Source organism: Dermacentor andersoni, chromosome 11 (genome assembly GCF_023375885.2).
Source record: "Dermacentor andersoni chromosome 11, qqDerAnde1_hic_scaffold, whole genome shotgun sequence".
NCBI lineage: Eukaryota > Metazoa > Arthropoda > Arachnida > Ixodida > Ixodidae > Dermacentor > Dermacentor andersoni.
The window spans coordinates 85,303,892-85,319,398 of NC_092824.1; the positions used below are offsets into that span (position 1 = coordinate 85,303,892).

General features: G+C 48.0%; 1 protein-coding gene and 1 long non-coding RNA gene across 2 annotated transcripts in view; both read left to right on the forward strand.

Annotated features, from left to right (window-relative positions):
- Window positions 1–2,591, forward strand: part of LOC140214117 (uncharacterized) — a 113,508-nt gene extending 110,917 nt beyond the window's left edge. The window contains exon 3 of the long non-coding RNA XR_011891048.1: window positions 1,696–2,591. This is a non-coding gene — a long non-coding RNA (uncharacterized lncRNA). The remainder of the gene's footprint in view (window positions 1–1,695) is intronic.
- Window positions 2,592–3,001: 410 nt separating this feature from the next.
- On the forward strand, window positions 3,002–12,877 carry LOC129381677 (uncharacterized). The gene is made up of 3 exons (XM_072285223.1): window positions 3,002–3,010; window positions 3,619–4,128; window positions 4,675–12,877. Exons 1-3 carry the CDS (start codon window positions 3,002–3,004, stop codon window positions 4,906–4,908), a joined length of 753 nt encoding a protein of 250 aa, XP_072141324.1. The 3' UTR covers window positions 4,909–12,877.
- The last annotated feature ends 2,630 nt before the right edge of the window (window positions 12,878–15,507 follow it).

A 15,507-nucleotide genomic window follows, 5' to 3' on the forward strand; every position in this document is an offset into this window, starting at 1 on the left:
AAACAAACAAACAAACAAACAAACAAACAAACAAACAAACAAACAAACAAACAAACAAACACAAACAAACAAACAAACAAACAAACAAACAAACAAACAAACAAAGGGAGAAAAAAAGAACAAGACAGCTGAGGAAGAATCAGCTTTGAGAGACGCAAGTACGAAACGTTGTTGTCCTTTCACCGTGAATCGCGTGAATCCCAAGTCGTACGTAACTTAAGGCCCTACGCAAACGTAATCCTCCATAAGCCAAGGAGATGTTTCTTTGTTGTTGTTGTTTTCGAGTCAGAAAGCAGATGATTATACGTAACGCTTTCGGACACGCGCAAACTTTAGCGCCCCGGAAACACTTAGAAATTGTAATTAGCGTTCTCTCGCTTATGTGGTCCTGGCACGACGTCTCAAACCTCCCCCTCCTCCCCGCTTTCCTTCTTAGCAGTCCTCTTCGTTGCTTATTCAGCCCTCGGGACTTTGCCGCGCATTACGCATTTGTTCCGCTCTACGCTACAGAGCTTTGACGAGACGGGCGGCGGGCGAACAATGTTAAGTTGACCCGCATCGCTCCTGGGGGAGGCAATCTTTCTTCGGAGGGCGATGGGCTTGAGCCTGAAAATTCGTTGCGGTCTTCACCGGGTCGCGGTGAATAATGAGAAGCGCTGTCGGATCATAAGCAATCTGTTTTCTTTTTTTTCTCGTTTTCTTCTCTTTCTTTTTGTGCGCAGCTCCTTCGCTCCGTCTCTTGCCTCGTTACGACGAATCCGTACCCTAACATACGGGGATACGCGCGTTTATTATTTCATTTAGGAGACGCCTTCATGCTTACCGCTTCTTTGTTTACAGTTGCCATTTGCGATGTGATGGTTAAGTTTCAGTACAATACTTGTCTTCTTTAACTGCCTAGATGCCCCCCCCCCCCCCTAAAAATAAAGCAGATAAAATGCCATGTTAGTCCTAAGCGCGTGTCACCAGCGCAGCAGCGCGCTCGAACGCACCATAATATCGCTATGTTGGGACGTATGTTCGTCCTTAGAACCTGTGGGGTGGGAAAGAGAATGTGCTAAATATTACTGTCTGATATCTCAGTATATTGTTGATCGCAGCAAACAACTTCATATGAAAATGACGAGCCACTGGTTTATTTAGTTAAAGGCTTGCGATGCAACAGTCACAGTAAGCAGACGGTAAAAAAGAAAGAAAGAAAGAAAGAAACAAAGAAAGAAAGAAAGAAAGAAACTGGTTTTCCGTCTCGTTATCTGTTTCGCCTAGTGTACCCGTTAATCACATTTTTCGTACTGATAGTGATGCATGTCGGTAAGAACATTGTTTCTTTCTTTTGCAATTCCTTTCATATAAAAGTCGAAAGGCAATTGTACTCACGTAGGGCGTCATGACCCAAGTTTTCCGCAAGGTACGAGGATGGACCCTGCCGTCTTTGCTGTTTGAAGGCGTTGTTCAATGAATAAACGAATGTCGACGACTTTGCAGGAGATCATCCCAATATCGCGCGCTTCGGTTTGTCGCTGTTCAGTGCCCCTCATATTCTTCGTTTCGTTTTTGTTTTAGCGAACTGCTAACACTGCCCAAGATACATTGCACTTGCAAAGTATGAAAACTAGTCTAGTTGCGAAAAAAAGAAAAAACACTGTGCACAGTGAGGCTTTAACTTTTCTTTTACCCTTCCCTTCTTCGCTGCAGGTGGCGCCTGTCACGGACTCCAGCTAACAGCCTGGTTTCGAGTCTATCGACGCCTTCCGGAGCTGACTGCACCGTAACCTTCGAGAAAGTATTCCCGGCCTGCCGTCTGCTAACTCATACGCACTAATCGATCGTCCTTAATGACGCATTGACCGAGACAAGTTTTAGCGAGAGACTTCGCAACCCTTGAGGTATCAGTGGCGTTCGGCTGAAATTCTTGAACGTTCGGACGAAGCGGTTCCCTCGTATAAATGCTATTTAATTTCTGGCGAATCTCCTACAACTGGAACTGGCAAGACGATGCAGACGAGTATGTTTCAACAGTGCCCTACGTTATAGAGCGTCGTCTGAAGAAGCAATCACAAACGTTAGCCGCACAAAGGCTGCCTCTCAAATTGCGGAAGACTTCGCGTTTCACAGACAGGCTACTCTGCGTCAACGGGAGTTGAGAAAGAGGGGAAAGAAATGCACGCCTCGAGGCCCAGCGCATCGAGAAAACTGCGAGAAGCCCACTAATATTAGCCCAACACTAGGCGGCGACGACTCGGACACCAAGGACCCCACGACTACTCACTTTGTTGTCGTGCACGTCGACTGCAGCATTGAAGAAGGCAGGAGCCCAAACCAGCAGCTTCTACATATCCGCTCGTGTGAAGAGGTATTGTATTCGTAATACCAACGTACAGTCTCTGTACCACCGCGATATTTCAGGCCCTTTCGTCGTCACCTTCCGATTGTTGTCGTGATCCTTCCTCTTTCAAACATGTATATAGGTACACCTCAGAGAACGCGAAGAAAACACGTGACTGACACTCTGTATGCACGTCGGGATCGACGCATCTTTGAGCGTTACGTTCGCCGACGCGAAGGATACTTGAAGTTCAGATTGTACTGATTGTTCGGTCGCACTGTTTGCTCCAGTAACCGGGTAACCCTGTGATTCGTCCTTCAAGTATCGTTCGTAATATTAGGCGGGCAATGCTCTGTATTTGTACGCGTAGTAACGTTCGGTACCTCTGTCCTTCCTGACGCGAAAGTGCCTACTTTGGCGCTCGTAGAATTTGTCAATAGCTTGCAAAGTGAATGTGCATTGTTATTGTCTGTTCGTATTATACAGAGTGTGCTACGACAACCGCGGTGGAGGGAACGGAGCTTCATTCCCGGAGAACAGAAGCGTTAGTTCGTTTCGTCCCTTGGACTCTGGGTGACTAAGCTAAAAGCCCAACGCTTTCGATCGTCGACCGGTGTGGTTCGTGTCGGTAACAATGGCTTAAGCAGGGCATAGCGTTCGATTGCAATCTTCTTAATGACAGTCGTACGAGAAGGGCGGAAAAGTAACGCATTAAACGTTAACAAATGTTAAAAAATCATCTTTAAGTATCATGTGCTGTCTTGCGGTCGCTTCAAGTGAACTAGGAAAGCTTCCGCAGTAGTGGCTTGCCGGGTCCCTTTTCCTATCAATGGGTGGCTCGCGATTTTGTGCGCCAAGGTGACGTCGCGGGAAACGCGTCCTGAGGGGGAATACTCTCTCTCAAGCTAGGTGTTTAGCGTGGAAAGTTATCCAGTTTTGAGCGAGCGTTTTGGTCCTGCGGCAACTCTCGAAGCTATACTGGCCGGCAATAAGCATCACGCGTCTACCGCTTCAAGAGGCGGTGTCGTTCGACAGCCCCGGTCACCTTCTTGAACAAACGGCAACCATCCGGATTAAGGAATTTTTCGTCGCGTCGGATTTTCTCACCGCGAGGTAACCGTAAAAAAAAATTACTTTTCAACGGTGTCGATACTGACAGCGCACATATCCGGTTACCGTGAAGACCGAAGTGTCACAGGCCCACTCGAGCGAAGGCTGTCTCATCGCGTTTTAATTGAAGAGGCTCTGCTCGGCAGGGAAAACAGCGCGAAAAGGACAAAGGCCTAGATTAGTTCTCGCCGGCCCACTACCATTTCGGACAAAGACACGCTCGACCAGGAACGGTTCAAGTGCGAGGAGCCGGAAACGACGACTGCCCGGGTTGTTTCATCCAAAAGTGGCTGCTTGACCCTGGCTCCGGCTTCGTAGAAAGGTCCGGCGGTCTAATTAATTGCCGGCGCGTGCGAGTCCTCACCGTGCACGAAGAGTGGCCCCCGGTAGAAGCTGAAGTGATTGCCCGGGTTTCGGGCGCTGGGCCCTTATACGCCCTTCGACGACATGAAGCCCTTCACTTCCTGAACTTTACACACGGGTCCGCGGCGAAGCTGGGTAACCTGGGGTCGTCGTCAAGCGGCCTGGCTTCGGCCAACGCTGCGGCCAATGGCGCGGCCAGCGGCGGCGGCGAAGAGTCGCTGCAGTGGTGCCACAACGGTACGCACTACCTGGACGGCCGCGGTACCATCCCGCCTCCCGGGGGCGCCATCGTTAAGCAGCCCTGGCGAACGGACGGCACAAACAGCCAGGCAAGTTGCACAATCTCTCTCTCTGTGTGTGTACTCGAGTCCCGCGTTCTATCTACAAGAGTGGTGTTTCAAGCCGTTACATGTCTACTAAGGCCCAACGCTTTAAGTCGACCCTAAAGGCATGCTCTGTACCGACCTGCAATGCTACATTTCTAGGTTAACTTCAGGTTTCTGGAAACGACGCATAGTTGGGAAGGTAGCTTCGCGGGCCGAAGCACCGCTACGTGGATCGCAAGACGCCTATTAGGAGCGTCTTAAGCTCAATCTGCATACGCTCAATCCGCACGCCTTCCGCACGCGCACAAGACGTAAGGAAGGCCACGTGAATTGAACGTGAGTCGCCCCCTTACGGCGCCTTTCACAGTCAGATTGTGTATTTGCGATGTTGAAACTGCAGAACGTATTCTGATTCAACAGATGCCCAAAGTAGGTTGGCGAAGGGTCTCTCCTCTTTCTCTTTGACATACACATTCACTCGGTGCTTACAGTGACCGTAACCTTTCTTCCCCCCCCCCTCTTTCCCGTCTGTTTCCTTCTTCGCTGCAGGCGAGCGCGGTGGTGTACGTGCTCGTGGTGCTCCTGCTGTACGCGCTCGCCCTCGCCGTGGTGCTGATCAAGTACGTCCGCCGGGAGCGCTACGAGGCCCGGCTGTACCACCTGTGCGACGAGTTCATGCGCCGCGACCGCTTCCTCCGCCTCTCCAAGCGACACTCGTCCATCCGCTCGAACAACCCGGCCGCCCGAGGGGACAACAACGAACAGGACGAAGGGAAGGTTTAGCTCCGGCCTTCGGATGGTGCCCGCCCGCCCCCCGACCTCCCTCGACACTCACCCCCCTTGTCGTTCCCTCGACCGACGCAGTTCTCAGTTGAAACGTACTGCGCGCAGTCCATTCCCATCGTCGCGCGATTCCGTATAACTTTTTTTTTTTTGGCGGAAACCTAAACGGAACCTCTGCGGTTTCTGCGATGGAGTTTTACGGAAATAGTACGCGAAACGTACGAAATTCACGGACTGCAAGCGGAAGCGTTTCAGTAAGGAGTTTGGGTTGACGTTTCGGTAACGCTCCTCAAGCAATTTGAGGTAATTACGGGAGAAAATGCTGGTTAAAATATTCGTCTCAAGAACTGTCTTGGTCGCAAACTATCCGAATTTGGCTGCAGCGTCATATAACGTTTGACAACTAACGAACCAACTAAAAAAAATTGCAAGGAACGTTATTGAACTGCGCCGACGGGCGTAGGGAACTCGCGTGCCGGTTGTGAGGCGTAGGTCAGGTGGCGGCCCGTTCTTCCGAGCGTCTTTAGCTGGACGTTTTTCGGCTCCAACGAGAAATAACGTTACAGTATACGCCCAACTCGTTTGCCTTGAATGAGGTCTTTTCTTGTTGGCCGCTCTCGTGCTACTATATCACCACAAAAAATTGGCTCATGTGAAGCATTCTATCAGCTAATGCAGACAAGCTTGAAATAATTTTTGACCAGAACGTTGACCCAGTTTTGCTTCCTTCCGTCGCACTACTCAGCGTGCTTCTGTATCTACCAGTGCCATTTACCAGCTGAGGTCAGGCGTGACATAGCGTTTCTTTATCTTTCTTCGCTCACGCGAGCTGTCACGGCAACAAGAAGCCCCACGAACAAATTAATTCACTGCATGCCCTTATATGACAATGTTTCTGTGGGTTGAGTAATTTTTATGTGGGGATTAAAGTCCTCAGATGGAGATAAAGAAGGATATTGCGGGGCTAGAATTAGCTGAAAAATAGCTGGTTGCCTACGGAACTTGTCTTAGGAAGCTAAGTCCGAATCGAATCCTTTTTGCGCCACAGTAAAGTTCAGATGCCAGGCTCATGATGAAACTTCAGATAATTGGCATCAGGAATTAAGGACCGAGAAGACGGAGTTGGAAGGCTCTTCCATGTGTCGTTGCTAGGAGCAGGATACTATGACCATAAATAGTTCGTGCGACCAGCGGTAACTTAAATGATACGGATGCTCAATGCAAGATGAATACTTGAAATGATTGACAGTGGTCGAACCGATGTCACTTGCGTCAGAGATATCTATTGTTGCAGAGACATTCCTTGTTCAACCACTCTTAAGTGTTAACGCAGCAGCTTCAAAGTGGACTTTGTAATTTCTTTCGTGTCCTCCTCAGACGCATGTACAACAACAGTTGGGATCATGAGATCCACTTGTTTTGTAACGAGCCAGCCTAACGCGTTGAGTACATAGCAAAGACAGAAGGAAAGGGTGTAGAGAAAGGCAGCCGGGTTAACCAGATATATTTCTGGTTGTCTACTCGGCAAGGGGAAGAAAAGAAAAAGAGAAAGGCGATCGCGAACAAAGCAAAGAGCCTACACTACCCAGTGGTAGCAGGCGGCATTAATAAAGTACTTCCTTGGTGCTTTCCAGTGGTATGAACACGATATAGCCGCTGACGTTCTCCACAATAATAAGTAAAAAAATAAAATACGTTACCATTACGCGAGATGCGGTTGACCTAAAGCTGTCCCGGCTGTCATTCTGTACGCTCTCAAACTCCATCATATTGTCGAATTTGCCACCTTGTCAACTCTGATTGGTTAACAAGACGGCTGCGCCGTCTCTGATTGACTCAAAATTTCAAGGTGGCGGAATGCTGTCCAGCATAGCACACCAGGCCCGACCTCCCCTAAGCCCTCAAGCGTTCCTCCTCCTCGCCCACCTACTTTCACAGATTACGCGGTCGTGACGTGTGACGTCACAGAGGATGACGCCTGTACAGCGGAACGACTCGTGGCGCCTGCTGAAAGGCCATGGAAGAAGGATCACGTGAACAAGCCTTCCCAGCGGTTTCGAACCCCGCAGGGTTTCGTACAAGCACTTTTCTGAGGCGAGCATCAGTTATAGAAACTGCCGGTGAGAATGCTCCACTATACGAAAGAACGAGAGAACTAAACACGGTTCTGACGAACCGTGTTTACTAAACCGATCTTTTTTTTTTTGTGTGTGTGTTTGCGCCACCGTGCAGTCTCGAAGCCGACCCGACCACTGGCACCGCGTTGCAGCTCGTAATGAACGCGGCTGTACATTCACAGCCGAGTCACTCAGGAGATCGACGGGCGTTCAGATGTTCCTATAACGCTCACGTCGCCCAGCGTTTCATCCAGCGATCCTTTCGTTAAAATCTCGGAACAGAGTGTTTTGTTCGGACAGCGCCATGCGTGCATAGTGCCCAGCTTACAGGGGCCGTGAGTAAACGTGCCATGACACGTTCGAACCGCAGCGTGCTCACCTGAGCATAGAGCTTGGGTGCCCGCTCTACAGATTCGTGGTGAGCTCATGGGTTCTCTTCGGCGATTCGATCAACTGTCGATTGTCCTGAAACAGTGAAACACTGCTTGCCTGGTGAACATGCCGGAACTACCCTGCAGCCATGCTTGTTAGGTGTGACCGAAGAAGTGCTTACTATCTGCACTGTGACTGCGCGGGCACGAAAGAAAAGCGGTAGTCAGTCGTGGAGCGTGTCGGTGATATTATTTCACGCCATTTAATTTTTTTCACTCTTTTGGCGTGCTGGACCCAGATGTTAAGCGCTACGCTCACTTTCCTTTTGTACACTTGTGAAAGCCCTTAGAACGCGGAGGCCTTCTTAATCTGGCAATGATGAGTTTCAACGAGAAACTCGCCTAAACTCCAATACTTGAGGAATGCCTTCGTTGGCTTAAAATTGCACAAAATCAAGTACGGCATACAGAGATCGCGATTTGATTGGTATATTACATATACATAATCGCCGGCTGCGTCATCTTTGAAAGAGTCACATATTTTATAGGGCGGACCGTTGTGCATTTTTTCACTGCATGAACAGCGTAGATTGCCTGGTGACAGTTCCTTTACTGGCGTTCTTTGTCAACAATGAAGCACAGCGCATTGCTTCTGCCTTACGTCCAAGCACAAGGCTGCTTTCAACCGCTTTTACGCTAACGCACTCTTAGTAATGGGAGGCATAATCCTTCGTATCTCCGGTGCCGCAACTTCCGAGCAACTACGTCATCTCACAGTCGCCAAACAAAGTGGGGCATTACTTTCCGCCAACGACATACACTGCGCTGTTACAGCTAGGCTTCTACGTCTCCCCGTCTCTCGAGTTGACCGCGCGGAGGCCACAAGAGACGGCACAAGGACAGTGGCGAAGTAAACAGGAGGGCGACGACTGTGTGCCGAAATCGTTCCCGGGAGACCGCTTTTCGCGTCAGCCGTCATCTGCGGCACGGATATTTCGGGTTGTGCCACACAGCGGACACTCGCGTTTATACACAGACACACCCCGAACGTCTAGTTACGTGCAGGGTATGCTGGCAGGAGAGTCAGCTTTCGTACTTCGGCGATGTGGAGCGTGTCCAGGATTGTTAGGTTTGCGCGCAATGGATTCATTGCTCTTTTTGCGTATTTCTTGTGTGTTTTTTTAGTTATAATTAGAAGAGTGCTCAAGCTTCTAACCTAACGCTTATTAGAAACCAAGGGCTAAAAAAGTAGATATAGCAAACCCTTGTAACAAAGTCATCGAAACGGAAACTTGACAGTTGACTTCGTTATAAGCAGTAGTTTTCTTTTTCTTTCTTTTGATTAAAATGCCGCAGTTTCTCCCGAAAGGAGAAGCATACATTGTGATAGCTAATTAGTGGACATTGATACGAAGGTTAGTAGTTTTATCGGCCTTGTAAGCTTGTAAACATAGCCACACTAACTTAATTAAGAAGAATGGAACAAGAAAGCAGCTGTTCTATGCGTAGCACTCGTGCTCTTAGCCTTCTCAATGTAACTCAAGAAAAGCGATACACAGTACGATAAAGTGCGTGCGCAGGTATTTCTTCTGCGATTTCATACTCCGAAAACTTCTCGCGGATTGGGGGGCTATTTCGTGATGTTTAACGCTTCAGTGCATGGCACATTCAGCAGTGGGCCCAGTAACGCCTCTTAATGGAAAGGCACACTTTCGATAGTACTGCGCCGATCTTCGTGGACGAAGCGTTGATGGGATGGGCGCGCCGAATGCAACAGTCTATTCCCGCCGTCCCACTGACCGGACGCAGAAATAAAAGGAAGCGCATCGCGGATAGGAGAAGCGGGCCGATTGATCGTTCACCGCGGACGGTGTCAGAGGAGCGTAGAAAAACGAAGGACTGGGGGAGCGGTAAGGGTGATTCTGGCTTTGGGCGTGGTCTATACGCACTATCACAGATTGTGATGGAAGACATCGTGAGTTGGCGCCCCGATTTATGACCGCATGGGAAAGGAAAGAGAAAGAAAAAAAGAAAGCAAGAAAGAAAGAAAGAAAGAAAGAAGAAGGTGTAGACAGCATTCTGGTTCTTTACGACTCGCCTCTCGCCGGATGCGAGGCACAGAACAGACGCGTACCTCGAGAGGGAAGTTAGCGACTTCGGTAGTTATATATATAAAAAAAAGGAAACGGCTAAATTTATACCGCACCTTGTCAAACAGTGTGTGACAAATTGCTGGCGAATGTTTCAAGACAATGAGCTCTCCAGTCGAAACAAAAACGCAGACGGTGACAAAGAATATAGAATGCGCGCTCTGTTAATAAATGGCTGTGAAACATCATCGCATAAAGCATAAAAGTACTGCATTCCGTGTTATAAACTATGTGATAGTATAGCGTTTGTTCTGTGCTTTCTGTCTTTGCGCATGTAATTGTTACGCTAGAAGAATTCATCCTCTAGTTGATAGTGCGGCGTTTGTCCTGTGTTTTCGGCTTCTGTCGCCTTCTTTAATTGTTACGCTTGAAGAATACGTTGTCTAAGCATGAAACAACTATTCGAGCTCGTTACCATTACTGCAAATACATCGTCTGCTTGTTCTGTTAAGTAGAAAGTACAGTCTCCAGTACTTCTACATTTTATGCAACGTTGTTGTTTCAGAGAAATTTATGCGCACCAAAATCACAGTTCGCCAAAACGCAGCGAGCTACACGCATGCTTTGTTTCAACGCTCGTGGGCTTCGTTAAGAAGCACATACGTGTACGTTGTACACGCTATTAGAACAGCGTGGGTTTCCAACTAAGTTGTTCTCCATTATCTAGGTGGACGGATTCGCGTTTGTTTATCGGTTCTTTTTCTTTACCTTCTTTCCTGGATGTTCTTTCAATTATCCTAGACTGAATACTCCTGTGTTTTTCGCCTATTTTGAACGACCAAACGTTCGCGGAAATAATAAGCTCGAACATTTAGGAATACCGCACGGATGAGACACAGGAAACAAGCACCAAGCCATCGTGTCAGAAGACAAACATGGAAGAAAAATTGTCACCCACCCGGCTGTTGCACAAACCTACAAAGCACGCTGCTACAATCTGGCGGACGGCAACTGGCCTTTGACAGAATCTTCCTTTATCTTGCGGTCTTCCACAGAACTGATTCGCCAAAGGAGAAAAGTAAATGCATCCGCTCAACGTAGCCACTGAGTTCGCAATTTCTTCCTCGGTCCAGCACGTTCCAACAGCTTCCACAGCGTCTCCTTTAATGTTGATTAGAACAAAGCAGCTCTGCAACCCGCTTGGCGCGTATCCATGACGCGATGAGAGTTAATGATTGCACATTAAATGTCTCAGCGCGCTGTGGTCTAGTTTCCGCGACAGCACACCAAGTGTGTACGCATAGTTAGGCAGGAGTGATAGCTTAAACATAGCGGAGACGTTTCGCACATAGCAGGCGACTCTACGAAGGTTGCACATACTTGCTTCTCGCGATTCGCTGCCAGAAATTAGAGCAAGTTTGAAGGGGAGATGTAGGTATAAGCGATGTGATTTGACGTGATGTTAAACGTCATGCTTTTACGTCACAGAAAATAAGTATTTGCTGCATGAAAGGCGTTGTACATTCGGACCTGTTCGCCAGAGTAAATTGCTGGCGATCGAAGCGTAGTACGCCTCAACCCGGAAGCACAATAATACGCGACTTGACGCAACTTTAGGTCCACGTGTTGTAGTTCTGATATGCGAAGTAGTTTTACTCCGTATAGAGCGTCGCAGGTAAAAAACAAAAAAAGAGCAGCCGCCACATTCCGAAATGCGCGGAGATACACTTCTACGACTACACTATCTACGTCGCTTCTGCAGCGTATGAAACGCAGCACCGTGCAGGCGCTTACCACGTGTTCGCCGGAAGACTCCTCCTGGCAATAGCAGCGCTGACGGCATCTTGCGGCACTTTCTGATCAACCGTGTGGGTGGCACAAGTCTGGCCTCTTCGAAGGCGAAAGTGCATGAAACGCATCCTTCGTGATTTTGTCCCTGCGCGCTCGTCTAGGTCGCCAGATGAGCGTGATGTGCCGTGAAAGTGCGATGAAGATCCTTCTCGTTAGCTTGAACGCGGTCTCCCTAGATGTCACCAATATCGCTCTAGCTTTGGCGTCTGCGTTGCGCGGTACTGCTATGTACGCCCACTCTGGGATGTCTCCGTCGTGCCGAAATTGAATCGCAGCTTGACGTGTGCGTCTTTCCCGTTCCCTGTTACCGTGGTCTTCGATACGTAGACGAGAACGTCAGCGCTGGTGCTGACGCCCTGAGACTCTGCGTCAAACCAGAATACGTTAGAAACGTCCATTTGTGGCACATATATTTTTGACACAAAAAAGAGGGAGAAGGCTGGGAACATCTTTACGTCGGCAACGTCGCTACGGCACATTTACGGTAGCAGCGTGAGTGTGCGGTACATTTTGCCGATAGCGCATAGTTTAAAGCATAGTTACGAGGGGTCGCCACCAGCGTTGCTGTTTTCCGCGTTTTCTGCGGTACGATGACACGGCTGACATGCAACGGTAGTACCAATAAAATGAGCGCACTGACGTCATCGTCACCACCGTGATTCTGAGCACGGTGACAGGCTGCGCGTGGTCTTGATGGCCTTTCACCAACCGCTTTGTGGAAGTCAAGAATAGACCAAGAAAATGGCGTCTCTTGCGTCCCGCGCATGCTTCTACACGGCCGAATAAACACTATCGTGTGCATGCCTGAGCTCCAGTAGCGGGACTCGTGACTGAGAAAGCTGCCTCGCGATTCGCTTGCTTGCGCCGTGGTGCAGTGCCGTCACTAGACGACCCTCTTAACGACTTTTCGGACGCACATTATCCTTTTCTGGATCTCGTGGACACACGTAAGGCTGGACTAACCCGTAGTGCTTGTTGTTGGAAAATGTGTTCGTTGTGTTGTGTTCCAGCTGACTGACAGTGGCGTCTTCATTTCGTGTCCGTGTCATGCGCGTTCGCGCACAGTGTTTGTGAACTGTGCTCTTCCCTACGGGGGACTCTCGACACTGCGAAGCAAACCCTCTGTTTCCTTCCGCGCTTCATTGACCTACGCAAGAAACGGCGTTCGGACGCATGTGCTTGTTTCTCCGGTGTGCTTCTCTTTTTCTCCCTTGCGACTAACAGAGATGTGGGACTAACCGCAAGTGAACACGTGCTGTGAACACGCGCTCTCACGACTCTGCGTGTGATTTCTTCTGCCGCAGCTGTTTCGAGAACTCGCCGCCAAGGGGCGCCAACGCCGTCTCATCTTGTCCCCCCACCCCACGTTGTGCAGAACTCGTGCACGTAACATTCTCGCTCTGTGTTTCTCTTCGCATGTCTGTCTAACCTACCGCGAGTTTTTCTTTCGTAGCGGATTCGACGCCGCGGCTGCTTGGCACAAGGCGAAACTAATAAAAGATGGTTATGCAACGAATAAAGAGACAAGAAAAAATGGCTAGTAGCTGCGTTATTTTTCCGAGGCGAAACGATTTTCAACGATATTGTATATGGTCGCACTTTGTGACCGGGGTGGTGACAGGCGTCACCCTCCGTGTAAAGGGAAATTCGTATGCTTGGCATATATTGGTAAGTCAAATCTAGCATTCTGCACGACCAATTTTGCTCCATTCATTCACTCGGCCTGTTGCACCGTGACCTTCCCTTTTTACTTTTTTATTCTAATGCTTGCCAAGTTTAGCATTATGCTTCACTGTAATAAGCACGATAGTTTCCAGAACTTGCACGAGGCATGATGATGTGAGCATCCTCTCCGAAACCCGGGTTCTGCTACATTCCACCAAATTGACTCTGTTTAAGTGTGTATTGTTTGTTAACGTTCATATGCTTTCATGTTCTGAGTTCAATTTATATCCATTAGCAAATTTTTGTTCTTTTTGTAATTTTCACCACTGAAAATAGCGCCTTGCTCGTATATAAGTGAAATGGAACAGCAGGAAGCACATGCTTGCGATATCTCCTGTTGATGCTTCAGGTAAACGAAGAGACATTATCAAAAAAAGCTTGATGACATTTGCTACTTTCTTTGTGCTGTCAGTCAACCACCGTGGTTGTTTTGGGGCTTTGGTGTCGCGCTGCTAAGCACGAGGTCGGGGGATCAAATCCCGGCCACGACGGCCGCAATTCGGTGGAGGCGAAATGCAAAAACTCCCGTGTACTTCGATTTAGGCGCACGTTAAAGAACCTGAGGTGGTCACAATTAATCCGGGGTACCCCACTACGGCGTGCCTCATGATCGGATCGCGGTTTTTGGCACGTGAAACGTCAATATATTTTTGTGCTGTCACTCTTCGTGCTGTCACTCTTCCAGCTGTATCTTATTGATCTCAACCGTAGATAAGAAGCAGCAGTGACATTTACCCCTACTGCGAATCCCTAAACCCTTAGGGCTCGGGCATGTCAACTACCCCCACATTTATTGCTGGATCTATAATGTGATATTGCCCCGGATGATGGCCAATTGTCTCTGTAACATTTTAACACGGTCTTAATTGACTGTTATGATGTGTAAATTTTCTCCTAAGCCTCTGCACTTCCAGACGCAGTTATGTCCTCGGAAGAATACGACATTGTATACGCGAGACTCTCCAGTGTGCCTTAAATAGACTGGATGACAGGCCATTTACGGAAGCGAAGATCTTGGGGGCCTGGCCTCATAGTTCATTGGCCCAGAAAGCAGTTCGAGCGCTTTTTCGCTACCTGAGGGAAACAGACTTGAGTGCCAGACTGTAGACATCCTATACCTAAGTTCTCTCTCTCCCTCTTTCACTCCCCATTCCCCTCCCCACGTGTAGGGTAGCAAACTGGACTCAGTCTAGTTAACCTCCCTGCCTTTCTGTCTTCCCTTCTCTCTCTCTCTCTCTCTCTCTGTATAAGCAGAATGCGAATCAAATTTATTATTATACCAGTACGCTCATTACTCACAGCTAACTGGAAGAGGAAGTCCCAGATGTCGTAGACTCAATTCAGACTCTATTCTGTTCATAGCTGACGTACAAAGTTGTGAACAAATCAGAAATTTAATGGTGTGGTTACAAACATCTGATTGAACTATTCGGAAATAAATAAATAAAATAAATAAATACATTCGAGGCCCTCTAGAACGCTCTATAGCAAAATGACCTGTATAACGAAGGCACATTCCGTCCCGATCCTATTGTGAGCGTTATGGTGCGCGACCTTTACAAAAAGTGACTTGAACAACCAATAATCTCCGAAGCTCCATGTACTTCGCTATTAACGGCGTTCAACTGTAAATAAATAAACCGCCACTTTCTAAAATGCGCCATCTAGGCTGCTTAATTCAGGCAAAACATAGCCTAAGCGTCGCTGGTCTTGAACATTTTTCTGTGCGTAAGAGCTCGTACACGTGAAAACATATTGAAATACATGTAATCAGATTAAACTAAGCTAGCTCTGAGGTTTCTGCAAATAAAAAGGTAAGCTTTGTCGTGTTTTTCGTTGCTAACATTCAGGCCTCTCGAGCCACAATTACAACTTATTAGAAGGAACGTGTTTACGAGCCCAGACAAATTTACTGTTGCTCTAAACTGCTGCTTATAACTAGCATAACTAGCTCCTCTCACTAACAACACTTTTAAGATATGCGACCTCAATGTGTGCTTAGAAATACCTCGTCGTTCCAGTTAACACTTTCCGAAAAGCGTGCCCCTAACTATTCGGGAAATTCTTAATAGGAACGCCGATGCATTTCTTTAGCTGATTTCGGAGATGGATATCTCGAAAGCGGTATTGCTTCCAAGCAGATTTCGCAATTACATTATCTATCCTAAACTTGGTAAATGAAAATTTCAGTATATGTCAGTTATTTAGCGAAATAATCTTAAAACATTTTCTTGCTAATGCCCGCTTAGCCGCGTAGCCTATTTGCAAAAACGTGTCAGAGGCCCGCAGATATGACAGTTTGTTTAAATCAAAAGTGTTCCTGACAAAAAAATATGCCTGGTGTACATAGTGTAGCACTCTTCAATGAAGCACACCAAACACACTGGTTTATTGTGGGCGAACTTGTGCCCGGAAACTCAATTATTAAGCATTCACACACTTTGA

Coding starts and splice junctions, on each gene's coding strand:
- LOC129381677 (XM_072285223.1), top strand. Junction 4,129..4,674: donor CGGACGGCACAAACAGCCAG/GCAAGTTGCACA, acceptor TCTTCGCTGCAG/GCGAGCGCGGTGGTGTACGT.